Source organism: Rhyacophila brunnea, unplaced genomic scaffold (assembly GCF_057557595.1).
Source record: "Rhyacophila brunnea isolate RB1 unplaced genomic scaffold, BYU_Rbru_1.0 scaffold_12, whole genome shotgun sequence".
In the NCBI taxonomy this organism is placed as follows: domain Eukaryota; kingdom Metazoa; phylum Arthropoda; class Insecta; order Trichoptera; family Rhyacophilidae; genus Rhyacophila; species Rhyacophila brunnea.
Window position 1 is genome coordinate 26,311,325 of NW_028232774.1, and position 21,451 is coordinate 26,332,775.

The window sequence follows — 21,451 nt, forward strand, 5'->3', positions numbered from 1 at the left end:
CCAGACAATGCAATGATTCGTAAGGTACGCACATCAGCCGATAGGAGGGTAACCTAAAAGGATGTATGTCACAAGCGGACAATGCCGCTTTACAATTCCGTGCGTGGAAGGCCGACCATAGAAAATGGGCTTGTATACATGCTGTACTTTACACGCATTATACTAGCCTCAGTCGATTGTTTTAAAATAATTTAATAATTGTACATACACTGCCATCTCTTGGAATCATGGTGAAATACTAATATACGAAATACAATTAATTAGTCTTTATGATATACTTTTAATATATTTCCAAAAAGATGTTATTATGTTTGAAGGTTTTATTTTTTTGTAGAAATTCACGGCCTGCCCCGGGTACCACCATGCTTATACCTCCCGGCATTTAATAGGTTAAGAATGTCGAAACAGTACTCCATGGAAACCATACAATTTATGACTACCATATTTACATTTTTTTATCTGTCAGTTCTATATTTTTGCCATTATTATAAACAATTTCTTGTAAATATTCTACGTATAATAAATATTATATAGATATTGTCAAAACTTTATAATTAAGTAAACTGAGATACCTATTGAGAGTAAATCTCTTACATTCAATAAACATGATATTATAATAGTGAAAATAATCTCACTTCCAATAACAAATAATCATCAAAATATTTTGAAAATTTAAATCTGTATAAAAGTGTTTTTGGTAAATTGTATACATATAGAATTCTATTATTTCAATGGATTTATCAAACTCCATGTTGGCCAAAATCAACTTTGGTGAGATTTTGCTGAGAAGGGATGACACCAATATGTTTGAACTAAAACACTATGTTATGTGGTATGCCATCTTATTAAAATAAAATTAACAATACGTCGGAATACTAGAATGACTGCCAAATCCAGTTCCGATAGATAAAGGGCATTCAAATATAAGGTGAACCGGTAGAATGTAACATTGTCAGATTAAAGTCAAAGCCTTGTTTCTGCTGATGTTGTTGTAGATTAGCGGTGCACAACCTATTAATCAGTAGGGCCCAATTCATCCATTTTATAATAGTAGACCTACTATACAAGTATTGTGAATAATCACAATGCATTCTGTCCTGAAACCATGAATCTGGATAGGATATTTACAAATAATATTTTAATATTACAAATTCGGGTAGCCCTATTTGTAATCATTAATAGTATAACTATATTAAGAAACTCGGTTTGATGTTGTTATTAAGTGTTTTTTGAATCTAGCCAGTAAAATTTTAATCTATACATGGCGTTGTTTGACTTTTAATCTTCCTAATTAAACACATCTTACACGATTTAACTCTTTTAATTTCCCGAATCTGGTTGGCAGCCATTCCGGCAGTATGTAGTAAATTAACCCTATCATTCACAGCGTATGCTAAATCAAATCACTATCTTACGATTCGCCATTAGCGGCGAGTGCCTCTTTTTTCTTCTTGACTGTAGAGCTGGTGGAAGACTGTCGGCTGAAAAAGGTGTTGAGAGTGCTCATGGACTTGGAGGCGAGTTTCTCCGCTTCGGACCACTCCATCGACACTGACTTATGCCTCCCGGTATGAAAATTAGACGGAGGAGTCTGACTCTCATCCCACTGATCTAATAAATGTAATAATAGGTCTTTTGTGTTATTCGCGTTCGCTTTGACGTCTCCATTCTCGTTTGTCTTTTTATAATATGGCCTAGGTATATTATTTCTCGTATTAGAGTTCTCCCCGTGACCATTTGAATTAACGAAACTGTCTATTCTCTCTCTTCTCTTGTTGAATTCTGCTCCGAAGATGGAATTCCTTTTTTCAGTCGGCGACAGCGGCACGTCTCGGCCTGAATTAGTAAGCTTGAACTTTCTCCTGGCCCACGGTAAATTGTTAAACATACCTCCGTCGTCGTCTTCTGTGAATTTACTATTAGTCAATCTTGAAGAAGATGAACATTTACTAATAAATCCGTTAAGTTTAGTTGATGTGTTTGAATTGTTGCTTTCGTGAGATTTTTCAGTCGATTGAGATGATATGAACTTGTTGTAAATATTGCTAGATGAATTCTTGCTATCGTTGTATAACGTTTTGTTCTCCTTCTTTACAGTTGACATTGAGTTAATGCCACCGTTAGTAGTCTTTGAAACGGCCAATGAACTTGCTGCCGACGCAGTGGAGCTTCCTAGACCGTTGGAGATGCTTGAATTCGCCTTAATTGTATTAGTAGTTGAATATCCATTGGGTAATTTCTCCATAACACTAGTGGCTTCGTGATTCACTGTATTTCCGCTGCTAGCTTGAACATTATTGTTAACCAAGTCCGTGTTCATTGTTGATAACATGTACAGATGTTCCGACAATTTCTTGATTTCTTCAGCTAGATTAACTCTCATGCATATATCTGGTTTTTTATTATTCAGGCATGAACTATCGGACGCTCTTCTTTCTAAGGTGTGAAAACTGGAGCTGTACGAAGGTCTACGGTTATCGTTATACTCGTAATGAGAATCACCGTTGTGGTGTGCGTTGATATCTTCAGTTTCTATTACGGAATCGGGAGAGCTGTTAATTGAACCGCAAGGCGACGGAGAGCAGCCGCCCAGCGATTGCTTCGAAGACGACCTATCCAGACAGTTATTTAGGGACATGCAAGGGGTGATTTCATGCGTCGCCACGTCGAAAAGATACGGCGAATTAGGGTGCTCGCTCCATCGCTCCACGAACATTCGCAGATTGTCTTTGGCCACGTCGAGCTCTTCGGCGTGTTGGTTCTTTGGCGGTTCTATTAAAGCTCGTTTTAGTTCCGGCGGTTTGTTTTCGGCTTTCAGCGGGGGCGGCGGACGCTTTCTGAGCCATTTGTGCGCCACGCATTGTTGAGCCGTCAATCTGCCCCTGAATCATAAAGACAAAGACCCATTGCTTAGTTCTTTGAATATGTGTTACCGACATATGCGGTACGTCCTTCTTCAATAGAAACAATTCAATCACCCTTTGCCATGAGTAGGGTACAAAATAGACCTGACCTTCCTGATAATTTCTATACAGCGACATCCAGGTATCATTGGTAATAAATGAATTAACAGATACCATTTCAAATAATATAGATAAACATAGTAGTTTCAGGGCATGGCTATTGATTCCCTGCGCCGAAAATTCAGCAAATAAGACATACTGGAATATTTAGACAAATAGGCATTACATATAATATAATCCAGTATATATGAATATTATGTATTCAATTTTATTTGCTAGGCGCCAATAAACTTTCTCTGATACTACTATACTCTGTTCATTAATTTACTACCATAATAATTATGATGTTGTTGGGTTGAAAATCGTCAAGTATAATGGTCCTGATAATGCTCTCTTATTTGCAAATTTAATATCTTTTTTGGTTTACTTTTTTTGTTGGACACTGCGTAAATATTAAACACAGACTAAACCTAAAGCAATATTCATGAATTACGAAAGTACAAGGTCTATGGTTATCTACGGCGTAAAAACAATAATTGTCGGTTTACGCCATATGTGTAAAGATGCACTTGTAGCTCTAGAGATTCACGAATTCCAAATATTTGTTGTGCAAGAGAACATAACATCATACCGAAATCAAGGCAAGCAGAGTTTCCGATTGATTCTGTTCCGTTCGGAACGGGACCTACCGCATGTTTATGATTATTACAAATATAAAAAGGGGATAGGTTTTAACTACTGTTTTGTTATTAATTGATTATTTACAAACTTCACAATTTTTGGAAAACAATAGCTATACGTCAATACAAGCTTAAACAAAAAATTGCGTGAAACATTGACTCTATGTTTCAGATCATTGTTTATTTGAAGAAAAATGTCAATATTGTGAAACAAATCCAAATAAGAAAGACAGAGAACAATTACAAATACAAAGATGGGAGTGTAATAGAAATTGAGGGCGTCCATCGAGATAATGTACATTTTACCGACTCGGGCCTTTGTCAATTATGAGCAGGTTAGCAGATTTAGTGACAATAAAGAATGTTAGGAAAAGATAGTGTTAATTTATTTTATCAACATCAAGAAGTAATAAAATACAGTTTGTTAAAAAAGAACATAATATTATTACATATTGTTAATAATCTTACGATGGCTACTTTTTTTTTATTATTAATTTAATTATAATATTTTAATTCTAATACTATTATTGTTTTCGTACTGAAGTTATCAAATATTCAAGAACTACTTAATAGTGTTTAATTTGCTTTATATTGGTGCGGGTTCAAAGGGTATCGTAGGATACAGTTTAATAAAAAATGGATATTGCACCAAAATCCTGAAAAAAAATGGCCGAACTGTGAGAGGAAGGATAAAGACCTCAAGAATAGATATTACGCAGGACGTCGAGTCCTATCCTGGGATGTGCCGTCATCGAATAAGAAGAAAAATACATTGATTCTAATTTCCTTGCTCATCAATGTATTGATTTAAATGACAACAGATATAAATAATAATATAGTCGAACTTGGTTATTACGATCACGGAAATAGCGAGATCTCGGATGTAATGAGGAAACATTCGTTGAAAGTTTAGTTTATGATTTTCTCCATACATTTATTCACTTTTATAATGAGCTACTTCTCGGGTATACCGAGCAAAACTGTTAATGTGTCGATCGTTTAAAAATAATATTTTCGACCCTAAGCAATAAAATCTGACCGGGCAGTTAACTAGACCGATGCCGCCAGGATCGGAGTACATTTATGACACTAGTTAAGTGTCTAAGTACCTAATTGGTGTTTTCGCCGACAACATTGAAAAAGTAGCTACTCATATGGTTGAAATTGTATGTAAAAAATTCAAGCTTTGTGAAGTCAGTAGGTACCTACCAGCGCCGGTGGCTCAGCACTCCATTAGAATAAACAACTTCTTTTGTAGTTTATGAATGCCATGCTTGTTTCGGCCATTTTTACGGTGGTTTTCAGATTTTTTATGTTTCATGCTTAAATAGAATGAGACGCGAAAAATGTTATATTACGATATAACGAGTACTTAATGCTTATAACGAGAAAATTCAGTCAGTCCCATCTTCCTCGTAATAACCAAGTTCAACTGTATGTATTCAGATAAAAAATAATGAATTTTATAAATCATTATGTTAGATTAATATGCTTGATTTATTTTTAATGGATACTGACAGAAAATTAATGTAAGTATTGTGTTTTTGTAATAAATTAATTTTTACAAACATTAAATGTTGACTTAAGCGACACACTCATTCATATCAACAGAATACGGAATCTGGCATAGTATAATCTCATTGAAGGATATTTCGTGATACAAAATGAATGAGGCGGGGACGATTATTTTTTATCAGTGTGGATTTATTTCATAGATTATTCAATCACATTTATTCTACACAGAGGTGTGTCTGTCTAACAGCAGTAGTGACTAATTTAGGGAAATGTATTCAGTGAAGTTTGATTTGAGATTTGGCCAGCAAAACTCATCATACCAATGAATAAATCTATATAGATTTCTTTGAGTTATCTGTCAGATTTAGTATTCACCCTGAATACCGGTGTCTTATTGAAATATTTGTCCACTTTAAATAAGCAGTTCAAAAGTTTATATATAAACATTTAAATATTAGTAATATTTCACTAGGTATTTACATTGTTTCTTTGGATATTGTGGGTATGTTGGTATTAGTGGCTGATAAGGTATTGATCCATAATACCTATGCTCCATTCTTGAGTGAAATTAGTAGATAATTAACCCTTTTTAAATGTAGGTTTTTTTAATAAACTAAATTGTATTCAATCATGATGTTGTATTCAAGATAATTTAATTTCTATATTTCCACTGTCAATAATAAGATGGTTTTTGTTTTTCAGTAGGTACCTTTACAAATTTGTAACCAGAGTATTTATTATTATAGTAACTATATAATAATTAGAATTAGAATGATGTTGACATCAGGCTGTTGGAAATTTTGTGAAAATGGCTATCCAAAGTTTCAAACTATGGAACCTACTGTGACCTCAAAATATAAGATAAGAATGGAATTTTATTTAACTTACAACTTATCCTTGACTAGGAGTTGCTTAATAAAGTCTTTGGCATCTTCTGATATTTCAGTGAAGGCTTCGTCCTCAAAGTCATACTTGGCTACTGTTACGTTGGCCATTGTCTCCACGTCGGTCTCGCCCATGAACGGTGATAATCCTGACAATCTGGAATAATTTAATTATACGTTAATATGGAAATATATTTACATTCATTTATAGGGTGAGTTGGTTAACAAGTTAGTTGTTTAAAACCCCTTCATATAGATGGCGTGTGTTGTGTAATAAATTATAAAATAAGTACTGTGCACCCTTCATGTCATAAGAGTATATCTGTGTAGCTGTGCATATCTTATTTTAATATAACATTCATTCATTAAATCATTCATAGATCAGAGTTTAGGACGGTCATTCCCAATGGTACTGTGGAACATTTTTTAAATTCATTAATTTAGTATCATTAATTGGCATACAATATGAGGCTAAAAATAAAATTGCAGAGTTTCTTGCTTCTAGGGTTTACAAATATTTCTCTCATTTACCTTGCTGAACGTTAATTTGTGTTAACCAGGTAGGGGTTCCTCGAGATTTTAAAACGTGCTTGAAGGGTCCCCCAACCGAAAAGGGTTGGTAATCACCGGTCTAGGGTGTTTAGGTTCTGATTGGTGGATCACATCCCCCATTGATAAACCATTATAATAACAGATAAATCAATCCTCGTAAAATATTTAGCAACCTTTTTTTAATGATATTCTACACTTGGGGTGGCAATGTTAATTCACTTTTTTATTTACTTATTGTGTAAGCTTTATCATGGTGTTTTATAGGAGGATTCGTTGTTAACCATCCGTACCTCGATACGACATAATATAACGAGGGGTTTTATACAATTATTATATTAAAATAATGAAAAGTTATTACTTAATAATATGCTCCGTCTAGTATATAAAACAAAAACACTTACAAAACATAACATATAACTCCGATGGACCACATGTCAGTTCCGAATCCGATCTGATCAAAGTTGACAACCTCTGGTGCGACAAATTCTGGTGTACCAAAGAGAACTTGAAGCTTTTTGGTGGGGTCATACTTTCGCGCCAGTCCGAAGTCTATGATCTTCACTCTGTTGCCAGTTTTTGTCAGACAGAGGATATTTTCAGGCTGAAACAGAATTTCAAATAGAGCTTAGCGCGAGTAAGTCTTCATTGTTATTCAGTCCTGTCACTGCCTACATGGAGCGAATACTTAAAAAAAACTGCACATCTGCATACGTGATGAATATGAAGTCAACACAATTTTGTAATCGAGATTTTAATTCTCGAGAATTCCCTAGAAAATCCTGAAATCCTTTTTATTTATATCAAATTTTATTTTAGGTATGGTCCCAATATTGAAACTTGATTTGATATAAATAAAAAGGATTTCAAGTTATACACATTTATATTTTTATAAAAATCGATCTTTTTTAAAATAAATATAAAAAATATTAAAACGACGAGTTAGTCAAAAATTAATAAACTAATAAACTTAATAAACTAAATTTTAATAATAAATACAGTACACTCTCAGTATTCCGCCGCTCGATTATCCGACAACTACTATAGTCCGCTGTTATTTTTACTAGTTGAAAGCACAAAATCAAGCTCTATAATTCGCCGGTATTCGATTGTCAAATTCAGTAGTCCGCCACGTAGAAGTAGGTATACAACGCAGACGAAACAGGTTTATTTTGGAAACTTCTTCTTCGTAAAACGTACGTTCATTGCGAAGAAAGTAATGTACCAGGGAGGAAAGTGTCTAAGGACAAACTGAAGCTTTTGGTCATTGGGAAAACCAGGAATCCTAAGCCATTCAAGAATATCTGCCTCACTGAACAACTGGTTGTGTCAAGTGATTTACTGTTTAATATTTAGTTAATATACCTAGTTTACAAATATCTATAATTTAGTAAATATTTAATTTTGATTATAAATAAAACCTTAATTTGCTAGTACCTACAAATTTCTCAAAAAAACTAGTTTTAAGAAATACCTGTTTTAATTTTTACCATATTTTCCATGTAAGTATGCACTATAACCCGCCGCTTTCACTAATTGGACACTTGTCTGGTTTTTGGGGTGGCGGATTACTGAGAGAGTACTGTATGACCATAAAATATAATGTAATAATAACATAACTAGTGACATAAATAATATGTAACAAATTCACATTTTTTTACAATTTGTAAGTTTATCTTTGACTTAAAAAAAAAAATCTTTTTAATGTTTTCAGATAGCTACATATTTATTAATTAATACAGTTGAAATTGTAAATTATCAAAAAAATGTCTCAAATTGCAAGCTTCGTATTTTTCCGCTAGGTGCCTCTGCTGGTATAAGGATCTCCCTTAAATAATATTTTTTCCTCAAAATTTATATACCTAAGTATTTAAAACAAATCCCGAAATTGAGCGGCATCTTGGAACCCCGGGTTTGCAACCCTAGTGTTGGATTGGTAGAAAACGGCTTGGTTTGAAATGAAATAAAATTAGATGTGGCTAGGTCAAATAATCACAATATTGGTTGGTTTTATTCACAATGAGTTCGAAACGCTATACAGCGATTAATGATTACGATTTTTGCCGAGAAAAGTCAGTAAAAGTGTTAACATTCCGATAATAATAAAATTTGGGTTTTGGCCAAATTGGCGAGACGTAAACACGAGTTTAAAACGTAATAATAACATGTTGGCATGTAATTTGCTTAAGTATTTCCAGATCATATTGTTATTTTTTTTTTACTTTAAACATATACAGAAATCCATTAATGAATACATTCATCAAATTGTACATGTAAATATTAAATATGGATGAGGTAGTGGATTAATGCCATCTGTGGAGGATTATGAATGACTAACACATTATATTTTGACATTATAAGAGCTATAAGAGTTTTCCTCATGGAACACAAAACTACCATTATTTTGATAAGTAGGTACACAACGAGTTGAGTTGTTATTATTATTATGCACTACATTGATTATTATTGGTACCTATTCAGATGGAAAAATGCTATTATCTTTCTTAAATAGCTGTACCTATAAAGAAGGTACATACACACACACATCATCGAGATTTAAAGATGCACACATTTATTTAAGGTTATCAAGGGACTAATAAGTGACATTACCTACAAAAATAAGATGAATAAATCTAACTTAATTAATATTGCTATATTCAGCGCCCGAAATGGATCGGAATGAACTAAAGCATAGCTCCGGTTCGTAAAATGCTAAAAGACTGTTACTATTCCATTTATATTCAAATATTATATGAAATCAACATAACCATCTCACCTTCATATCCAAATGTAGAATGTTTTGTTGGTGGACAAATTCGATTCCCTCGCAAATCTGCCTCATGAAGACGGTGCAAGCCTTTTCAGTCAGGATGAAGTCATCGTCAATCACCCTTTCGAATAATTCTCCGCCAGTAATTCTGTAAATGAAACAAAATCCAAACATTAGTCTAATGAAATGCACTTGGTTGTCCGCAAATTACATTATCGTTTTAACCGTAGGTGAGGCGTGCACACGAGGGGTGGGGGGGGGAGGTTGTGTTTAAAAACATAAATTAAAGTAAATGGAATAATTATTCTTTTTCATCAGCACCTCGTTGCTGAGAATCGTAACCTGGATGATTTGGCTGACGTTAACGATCCTAATAATTATAAGCATTAGGCCACGCGGATTCGATACCCGCTTGTAGGTGCAACAGGTCGCAATAACTCGTAGGTGTAGCTGCACCCGTAGTTATAGCTGCAGGTTATATGTCATAGCTTGATACAACGTGCGGTGTGTCTGGGTATGGGGTATGTACCTGGAAAAGTCTGGGGGTCCGCGGTTGAAGCAAAAAGAAGCTAAAAAAATATGTGATAAATTATGGATATTTTTTCAAAATTGACCCCCCCCCCCTACCGCCTATCTCTATGCGCACCTGCCGTAAGTGGATACAAGAGGCATGTATGCCATAATAACATGTGGACAATTGGATTAATATTATTCATGAATGTTAAACACCCTCAATACCTTAAAAAGACAAAATATGTATAGGTACGTTTGATATAAAGTAAGTTTACTGAAGCAGATACGCGATACGCCCAATGCCCTCAGGCGAAAAGTTACATTTCCACGAAACCTACTCAAAAAATATTATTCTGTTTCCTTCCTTTATTTTCCGCCCCTTAGAATGTGCCACCCCTAAGCAGTGCATGACCTAAACGACCTAATTTAAAATCACCTCGTGCCCCCTCCGCCCTTCTACACCGATGTCCTATTTTCACAATTATGTAAGTATTTGAAGGCAACTATAATAATACATGATTCATAAAGATATGAATTCGTTGCGAGCGACTTGCCCATGTATGAAACGTTAAATGATAAATTGCATCTGCATTATTCGTAAGATTCTGTTTTTATTGTAAAATAAAATAAAGTGGCAACACATTAATATTATGTTAAGAGAGATGAATCATCGCTTGAGAGCTTTAACTTCTTCCTGTGGGAAGTGTTGGAGGAATTTTCGTATTGTGACTCAAAGATATTTTGATATTTGCCAACAGATTGATTTATAAATTAATACTTACTATTATTTGAAGCGCCTAGTTTCAAAAGCCCCTAAAACGATTTGAGGTAGTTCTGAGAAAAATGAGAAAAACGACTTTAGGTAGTTTTGAGAAAAAATGAGAAAAAATCATATCTAATAAACATGTGTACTTTATTTATTTATTTTTTAATTCATTACATTCTAAAGAGTATTTTGGTTTTCCATTTTAGGGGTATTTGAAAAGCACACCCAACCATTGTAGCGAGTTTTGAAATTTACCCTGATTTTTGATCATACGTATTGACGGTTTTTGGCGTTTTTTAAAGTTCAATCTTTAGCCACCATATAGGTAACAAAAATATCCATCTAAATACATGTCTAACTCAAAAATTTTCAAAAACCGTTTTAGGGGCTTTTGAAACTAGGCGCTTCATTTATATTTTGTGTTCCCCTGGGTGAATTCATGCATTTTCGTTCATACTGCCCTTTTCATAAAATTGATGATTTAAATTATTCTAAATAATGACAACTATGAATCTTATTCAGGACTACGGAATAATATCTTCATGACTATTTAACCCAATGGTTACGGGCCGCACAAAATTGTGTTTTTGCTAATTACTTTTCAAATGCAAATTAACACGTTAATTACAAAATTAATTAAAAGGGCCCTTAATCATTGTGTTGCCTGATGATTGTCAATACATATTATTTAGTAAAAGATTCATTGTGTGAACAGTAAGTCGTGATATTTTTAAACGCTCTTATACACTAAAACTATTTTTGAATAAAAAACCTATGTCCAAAAATATATTATGTGGAATATACCTACCTATCTTACTCTCGTACTTACTTATTCGCTTAGCCTTGTTAGAATGTCATTTATTAACAGCCATAAACTAAACTTTTAAAAAAAATATACCTATCCCGGAAAAGAACATCGATTTGAATTCAAATCTATTCAGTTGTCAGAAGTTATTTATGATAGCAACAGGTGGTATTTGGGAGATTCCGAATTGAAAATGCCAGAAATTTTATCACTGAAATTCTCTTTTCAATTCCAAGAAAATCATCTCATTTCCACTACAAAGTTGTAAACAAGTACTCCATGTTTACAGATTTTCAGCTGATGCATGACGCATGAATGCGTAAATCATCTGTGATCTTTTAAATCTGTAGGTAATTTGTAATCTTGGTTGAAAGGCGGGGTTGTAGAAAATATGACGTCATAAAACTAACAAAATATGAAGTCATATCTTTCTAATAATAAAATATTCCGGATTTACAGAAATCGAAACTACCTAATTTTCAACAAATTATTTTTTAAGGAATTGGGACGATGGGTTAAAATGTGACTTAGAGGCCATCCATAGACTGAAATTGTATGCGGTTTAGAACCGTGTGCCATACCAAACATTTATGATTTCTGTTCATGGAAATATATAGGTAAGTTTATATGGAAGTATAATATTATAAAGCATCTGATCGTATCCGTTTATACCAGTGGCGAAGGGTGGAGGTAGGCTGTTAAGATTCGCTATAAATAGTGCACACTAAACTTTTTTAGTCATGTGTATTTGTTTTTATTGAACTAAGACTACAATTTACAGATGGTGTTAGTTAGTTTTGAAAAATCAACTAAACCCTGCCTAAACGAAACCATAATAGTTTTAGTCTAATTTGGGCAATACGACAAAATTGTGCACACTTTTTCATTCATAGTTATTTGTTTTCGTTGGATTAAAAATACATATTGCACATATTTTTGGTTATTTTTTTTTAATTCATTAAGCCCTGCCTAAACCAAACTACAATATAAATAAAATATTATTCTATTTATAAAATATTCAAAGTTATGTATGATTTAATTGCATAATTTTAGATATTTTATAGATATACATGTATTTTTTGACTAATATCTATTATGGCTTGGTTTCTCAGGGTTTAATTGAATTTTAAAAACTAACCAACATTATCTGTAAATTGTAGTCTTATTTCAACGAAAACAAATATCCATGTCTGAAAAAGTTTAATGTGCACTGTTTATGGCGGATCTTAACCGCCTACCTCCACCCTTCGCCACTGGTTTATACCATACACTTACACTTACGAACTTAGTGAAAATATATTTTTATAAACACAAATCATAAATTTAGTATAGCACACGGTTTCAGTCTATGGATGGCCTCTAACATAAGAATTTTTGAGATCTTTAGTCTACTTACACTTGAAATATGTCTACAAATGGAAAGGGGCATGGCCCCCACAAGGGGGGGGGGGGGGCTGACAGGGATCTAGCCTTGGGGCCCGGGCTCAGGAGGGGCCCGGCAAGGCAAGTCGATCAGATAAGTGAGATAAACACACATCACAAATTTGTTTTAACGGTTTCCTTCATTAATACTATTATTTAAAATGATGTTGTTATACGATAAAATTAATAATAATTAATAAGATACTCGACAACTCCATAATTCAAATGGATGTATTAAAATATACAAACAACACTAAATATACGCATTAATTTTACCATGTACACCATTTGGAAAACGCTACTGTAGAGTGTGTGCCTTTATCTTTAGCGATAGGTAGGGGGGCCCGCCAAAGATCCTAGCCTGGGGGCCCGCTTCAGGATGTGGGGGTCATGGAAGGGGGGTACATATTTTGTACTCCCCGTAAATATTTTGTGTCAAACTAACAAAGGAGGGGTCAGGGGGAGTTAAAATACCAAAAAACGTGTGTTCATTGTTTGACCTCATTTATGGACAACCCACAAGATTGAAGATACCTCAGCGCCCGAAATGGCAAAGTTTACTAACCGGAGCGCTCGACAGTTTTCTGAAGATATTATTAACATAGCAAAGATATCAAATTTTATGTGTATTTCAAAAAAATAAGAGTGTTAGATTTTCTATTATTTGTCCTCTCTAGCTCAGATGGTTAAATTATTTTTTCCATGAGACGGAGCGATAATTTTACCGATTTCACGAACAGGAACGGCGCTCCGGTGCGTTCCTGTCCATTTCGAACCCTGAGATACCTGCAGTTTTAATGTTAAATTAATAATCATGCTTGGATTTTCCTACTTTCTTGTTGTGCTGTTAATTTCATAGGCTTTTGACTTCTGAGAATCTAACGCATTTTAGCCTACTCATACGACTTGTAGTACCAATATAGAAAGTCTACAAAAGTATGTATGTTGCCAACTTGATAGACACAAGGTATTATGAAAATATTAGACAAAATATGACGCGCATTTAGAAAAAAAACTTATTGTGTAACATCGGCGGCAGTGTGTAGGTACCTATAACATTTTTTACCACATGTTAATATTTTGAGGGTGAGGAATATTACACTACACCCGTTACCTGATTCACTCATTCGTAATGCTTCACCAGGCTGCAGCAAGGTGTTTTAGCGCCCGGAGCACTAACAAAAATGCGCCCCCTTGCGTAACATAAAACTTGAACCTATTACAAGTAATATATCTGTACACCCACGATGGCCGCGTTGCTTAAGCGTCGACCTATAGCGTCATGGATCCCAGGTTCGAATCCTGAGTCTGGAAAGTGCACATATTGTTGTTCAATTTGTGTAAGAGTCAGAGTATGGACTTAATAGGTTGAGCAAGTGGCTGACATCCATTTCTCGTAAAACAAAATCTGTTAATACAAATCTCCACTCTGTGGAGGCCAGCGCTCGAAATGGAAAAGTTTACGAACCGGAGCGCTCGACAAATTTTCTGAAGATATTTACATAGTCATCAAATCGTATGTGTATTTTATAAAAATAAGTGTGTCAGATTTTCTATCCTATGGCCTATCTAGCTCAGATGGTCAACATATTTTTTCCACGAGACGGAGCGATAAATTTACAAATTTCACGAGCCGGAACGGCGCTCCGGTGCGTTCCGTTCCATTTCGAGCCCTGGTGGAGGCCCATATGATCTTATTTGGATCGGACATAGTCGGGGATATTTGTTTTAAAAATATATAGTCCCATAAAATCCAAGGATTCCGACTTGCTAATAAATGAAAAACAGTGATATTAACTAAATAAAAGTGCAAACACATGTCAATATTTTTTTTTTATAAATAATAAGCACCTAGATTATTGGGTCAGAGGTGACTTTTTTTTAAACAAAACATTATTTTTTATCACAATCATAATACCTAAGGATCGTTCTTCCAATAATTTTGTAATTCCGTTCTTCTTCTTCTTCCATGGCGCTACATCCCGGGGTGGGATTTGGCCTCCTCCACAACCGCTCTCCACTCACTCCGGTCTCTCGCCACACGTCTCCAGTTACCGGGTCTTCCTATATGAAGCCAGTCCACTTCTACGGCGTCAGCCCATCTCCTTCTTGGACGGCCTCTGGGTCTCTTCCGTTGGGGTAGCCACTTTGTCATGATCCTTGGCGCTCTAACTTCAGGCATTCTCTCCACATGTCCCGCCCATCGTAGTCTTTGGGACTTACAGTATCTTATGATTGTTTGCTGTTCAATCAGCTCTTCCAACTCGTGGTTCATTTTTATTCTGTAGTTTCCATTTTCCAACGTGGGTCCAAAGATTTTGCGGAGTATTTTGCGCTCGAAGACAGCTAATTTGTTTTCCTCGTTTTGAGTTAAGCACCAAGTCTCACAGCCATAAGTGACCACTGGCCTTATAATTGTTTTATAAATTAGAAGTTTACTTCTTCGGCCTAGTATTTTCGACCCCACCAGTCGCTTGCAGGCATGCCAGCATTTATTCCCGGAGATAAGGCGGATTTTTATCTCCTCTGCTGTCTTATTTTGGGTATTTAGGCTGGATCCGAGATACGTGAACTTGTCCACCCCTTCATATGCATGCTGTGCTATGTCTATATTCTGCAGCGGTACCTGATCGCGTGTGCTGACCATATACTTAGTTTTTGACTGGTTTATATGCAGCCCAGCGTTTTCTGCTTTTATTTTCATAGTGCCACCATGGTCGATCATCCTCCGTCCGTTAATTCCGTTCAATGCTTTTAAAATTGCTCACGATCTGGAAACATTGCACTAATGACTAAGTAATATTTGGTCAAGAATTTAGGATCCATAATAATTACGCATGGAGATGCCGGAATCCTCTGAGTGGAGGGGAGCGCGCCATTATTGACTGCACGGTAATATTAAACTCCCATTCTCTTGATATCGAATTTACTAAGTACAAAGATCTAACATAATATATACATATTGTCTTTTTTTTAACTGCACAACTATAAACTGTGAAATGGATTAAAGAAAAATAATATAAGCGATATCTAAATTTAAAATATTAGTAGATTTCTGAAATATTTCGATGCTCCTAATGTCGTGTCCTCATTGTCAACAAGTTGCTGGTAACCTCATTAAATTTCACGATAATTATCATAATTCATATGACCATAAATTATTTTAATCGAAATTCAATGAGGTTGCCAGAAACTTGTTACCAATGTGGACACTGCTTAATCTATTCGCTGCAGACCTTTTAATTAATATTTAATTACCACATTTAACTCATTCACCGCGGAACATTTAATTACTATTTAATTACCACATTTAAATAACATGCTCATTATACCTAATGGCCACCTGATGGGCAACGCAACAGTTACGTTGGACGCAACGAATGGGTAAACCCTTATGACCACGTATAGGTTTGCACCCTCCATCGTAACAATTATTGGCCTAATGCGTGCAATGATACTTTTTATATTATTATTGTCCCATTTGCATTAATATTTTCGAAAGTTAAAATGTGAACACATTTATTTAGGTAGGAACTTTTTTTGAAAAACATTTCTTTGACCAGTGACTCTGAATAATATATAAGTATAAAATTAAGTTATCGCGAATTTTCGTCATGTGATAATTTACAATTTTAATTTTTCCACGTTCAACGAACCTCCATTTCTGCGCCCCCACCCGGAATGGGCCCGGGGCGGCTGCTCCGCTCGCCGATCCCTTGCTACGCGACTGTGCTTCATTATTATAATATAGCTACCTACTTAAAAAAACATGCATTACGTTAGTAAACTTTACTATACTTCTATGAATTTAATTTATCATGTTACATATGTATTGAGCAGTAGCGAAAGGGAAGGTAGGCTGTTAAGATCCGCCATAAACAGTGCACATTAAGCTTTGTCAGTCATACGTATTTGTTTTACCTTGTCTAAACCAATCCATAATAGTTTTGGTATAATATTTTGGGCGATACGACACAATTGTGCACACATGCTCATACTTATTCAAACTTATTTGTCTTCGTTGGATTAAGAATACATTTATATTGTCATATTGTTGGTTCATATTTTTAAATTCATTAAGCCCTGCCTAAACCAAACTGTAATATATAAAAAAAATATTATTCTATTTATAAAATATTCAAAGTTATGTATGATTTAATTGCATAATTTTATAGATAGACAAGTATTTTTTTGACTATTATCTATTATGGCTTGGTTTCGCAGGGTTTAATTGAATTTCAAAAACTCACCAACACCATCAAATTCTGTAAATTGTAGTTATATTTCAATGAAAATAAATACGTATGACTGACAAAGTTTAGTGTGCACTATTTATGGCGGATCGTAACAGCCTGCCTCCACCCTTCGCCACTGGTATTGAGAGTATAAATACATTTTTAAAAAATCAGTCAGAGGCCATCCATGGACTGAAACCGTATGCGGTTTAGATCCGTGTGCCATACTAAACTTATGATTTTTGTTCATGAAAATATATTTTCACTAAATTTGTAAGTGTAAGTGTATGGTATAAACGGATATTATCAGATGGCGATGCTTATAATATACTATGTGAAAATATATTTCCATGAACAGAAAAGATAAGCTTAGTATGGCACACGGTTCGAAACCGCATACGGTTTCAGTCCATGGATGGCCTATTAGTCATCGTTGGAATCTTCACAAGTTTCGGCATTGTATTTTATTACAAAAAACCTCCTAATAGTTATTAGAGAGCATATAAGAGAGGTCGACAATCTGATTTTGCGAATTTATAGATAACTAACAAACCTGAAAAAAGCGAACCATATTTCAAACACACAAAATTAATTTCATTACTTATTTTAAATAACCCAATAAATATTATCACAGTGTGTATAGGTATTTGACATTGCTCTGCGCATCTATTCTATACACAAGACTGCTTTCAGCCTTTACGGCAGCTAAATAGGACAGGGAAGTATCGAAATATTAACACTTATTGTACCAATTACAATAAGTTAGTCGTCTGAACTGTCAAAACTGTCTATCTCACTATAAAATTTATCACAGCCAAGAGAGGTGCTGTTAAAACATAGCACTTATTGTAACAATTACAACTTACTTATTGTAATTGTTACTATAAGTGATAATACTTGGATACTTTCCTACCCTAGATAGCGGCCGATAGCAGTCTTGTGTATAGAATATAATATGCGCAGGTTTCTTTTACAAACGTATGGTGTACGTATATAGGAATTATTTATTGTTATAACTGACATTATATTGAACCAGCCCTGGCTGTATTTGAAATTCGTGCTCGCTGAGTACGACCGTTGTCTGTGCCAAGAATTCGGAGCCAAAAAATAAACAAGCAAACGTAAAGAATGGAGAAGACACCGGTCACCGCTACTTGTTGCTTGCCGAGTTCATGTCACCAGATTCATTTGCGAAACCGGCGTCGGAGAGGTGGGAAAATAATCATACAACTAATCACTCAACACTGCCTCCATTTTAACCTACCCATTACAAGAGTGTTACCTGATGGTAATTAAATAACATTACGACATGAAAACACTGATAATATTGATGACGGTTGATTTTCGATCACTTTCGACTTTCGATCACTACACAATAATTATCTGCCAATGAGAATCCACTTTCACGTGGACTTGTTGTTAATCATTCACTATGAATTTGAAATGAAACAAACGTTATGAATTAAAAATGGTTATTGTAGGTAAATTTTCTTAGAAATTCAAGCTCCTCCCTAGTCGTATTGTGCTTCAAAGTCGTAGGATTATTAAAAAAAATAGCATACGTTTAATGTGTTAAAACTTGGCGAGTGTCAGTAAACAAACACATTTGAGAATTAGCTTAAACTACTAAATAAACAAATGTTCTAATATCGGACTTATAAAACCAATTAAATGCAAAACGACTGGTTTAACAAAGCTTTTCTAAAAAAACAAACAGCAATTTGGTATTCTTGAAAAATTCCTCAGAAAATTTTACGTAGCTTATTTGGAAAGGGTAGAAAGACCCTCAGTATCTTGTATTCCAGCCAGGTTTAATACTTCTTCTTTTCTGACACCAGTGACGTCCCTAGATAAAATGCCGCCCCTAGGCAGCCCCATTTTTTCCACGTTTTTCTTAGCTCGTATTCTTGTTTTCCGGTGGTTGTTTATCCAGTACAAATCTTGCAATCGATTTTCAACTAACTTTCCGACTAGCTAGACATTTGAAACTTTTAGAATATATCAGAACACGATACCAATGCATTCTTTTAATACTTTTAGCCATCTTTAAGTAGAATTGAATTCATTTTCAGTTAATTCTGTTTTGTATGAAAAGTTATTTCGGAAGAAATCCGTAATCCAATCCACTATTATTGGTTGCTAAGGGGGTGGTCCTAGCAACTAATTTATTAATATATACGTGCGTTACTATGGCAATCAAAATGACATTTCAGTATTCTATATTTGTTTGTTTGTTGCAAAATAGAAAAAAAATGATTTGTTGACAATTGCCTTATTTGTCCTAAATTATGAATACATATAATTGTCAAGTTTATATGATTCAACAGAAAATATAAAAACGTGGTATATAAAAAGTTCTTTTTATCTTGTAATTATTACACAGTATTTTTATTATCCTTTCATGAGTCCAATACCTACGATTCTAAGAAATGTGTTGTACGGATACATTACTAACAAAATATCAAACTGTAACTATTCGCAAATCTGCACGTGTCGTTTCTAGTTCGCAAGAGTCTGCGCGCTCAAACAACTATATACTATGGGAATAACTAGTATCTACGTCTCTGATTAATACTAGTCCTAACAATACCTTTATATAAGAAGACCTTTCTTCATGGTCTGAAGGACTTAAACCCCTTACACACTGTTAACCAGTATCCAGCAACTTGACAGCAACCACGGGACAAAATAAAGGAAATCTACATTAAATTTAAGCACACGGTTGTTGCAACCTGACACACTTTCTAGTTGCCGGGAATTATTATTTCCGGAGCAGTCGACAGTGCGTAAGATGCCTTAAGGCCCACATAGAGACCATTGTACCAAATATTAGCACTTACGATCGTACCTACTTCTAATTAATTACTCGGATAGGTCTAATCATGTTTCTACGTACTTATTATAATAATTTAAATGTCACTTACAATTCTAGGACTACGCACAACAGCTTCCCCGTGTCGAAGGCATCATACAGTTGGATGAGCCTCGGATGCTGCAGCTGCCGCATGACGTCCACCTCTCGCTCGGCGTTCCTCCTGTCCTCGCGCCGGGAGACGCTCACGAACTTCGCGGCCAGTTCAAGCCCCGTCGCCTTTTCCCGGCAGTGGTACACCGTGCCAAATTTTCCCCTGGAGAAACGAATAAAATTTATTAGAGCAAGAATACCACTGATGCGTGTTTCTGCACAGCGTTATTGTACAGACTGATTCAGGAGTGTTTCGTGAACCCCAGCCGGGTCAGCTTGATAGTGTGACCGTCGTTCAAGTGATACTTCTGAATAACTGCCAAGCCGTGATACCGGCTCTCATCATTCATATAATCAATCATCATCATTCATCAACCTCACATATCATCCATAAACATTGTACCGTCAAGTGCCGCGCACTGGGTAACCCAGACAAACAATACCGCGCGACTGATAGTACAACCAGACCATGGAACCATCGTCAACATCATAAAAGGTCAGTTTCTGGCATCCTGTTAAATCGCCCCCATCTCTAGATACGGAATCCACATCACCTTTAAAATTATACAGTCCACTGCAAAAAGCGCCACCAGGTAATAATTTGAACGAAATAGGCAATTGGAAATCTTCATTTATTGCGAGCAAGCTATCGCACTGCATTCGAATACGATCAAGAGCTAGCACTACGATCGTAATTACCAATTCAGTGTCACGACCTCAATATAGTCGACCCTGTCGTGCAATAGATAGTATTGCTATAGTGTTCAATGATCAGAGTAGATGCACAATAGATTCGGGTGTACACTGCCGGGCTGACGAGTGTACCTTACTCATCACCGCAGGATATTCCCATATCTAAACCAGGGCTAGAAATGGACCGGAGCGCACCGGAGCGCCGTTCCGGTTCATAAAATCTTCAAAACTGTCGTTCCGTCTCGTGGAACAGTTTATTTCACCGTCTGAGCTAGATTAGCCGTATAACAAAAAATCTAACACACTTATTTTTATAAAATGCATATAAAATGAAATTACTAAGTAAATATTTTCTTAAAATTATCAAGCGCTCTCTGCAACGATCATCTGGTCGGCGATTCTCTGCGACTTGTGTCTAGTAGTTCTCGTTTGCTACGACACTCATATTATACCAGGATTTTAAGCTATGTGTTAATTTTATGGTTGCTACGTTATTCTAACTATATTATTCAAAAGCCCCGCCCCTTTATAAAATGAACTTCATTCTGATGTAAGTGATCAATGTCCAATTATTTCTGCCTTTTATCGACCTAATGGCTTATAATTTTTTACAACGTTTTTATTAGGTCGTATTCTTATTTGTCCGGTGGTTGTTTATCCAGTAGAAATCTTGCAATCGATTTTTAACTAA

At 35.2% G+C, this 21,451-nt stretch overlaps 1 protein-coding gene across 2 annotated transcripts in view; it reads right to left on the reverse strand.

The window, feature by feature from the left end:
• Nucleotides 1–283: 283 nt before the first annotated feature.
• The window catches only part of LOC147078003 (uncharacterized), a 90,617-nt gene continuing 69,449 nt past the window's right edge, over nt 284–21,451 (reverse strand). For both annotated transcript variants that reach the window (XM_085961080.1, XM_085961079.1), the window contains exons 5-9: nt 20,027–20,230; nt 9,368–9,509; nt 6,996–7,195; nt 6,047–6,199; nt 284–2,882 (exon numbers count right to left, since the gene is read on the reverse strand). In XM_085961080.1, the coding sequence (XP_085817206.1) occupies nt 1,412–2,882; nt 6,047–6,199; nt 6,996–7,195; nt 9,368–9,509; nt 20,027–20,230 (2,170 nt within the window). In that variant the 3' untranslated portion in view covers nt 284–1,411. The remainder of the gene's footprint in view (nt 2,883–6,046; nt 6,200–6,995; nt 7,196–9,367; nt 9,510–20,026; nt 20,231–21,451) is intronic.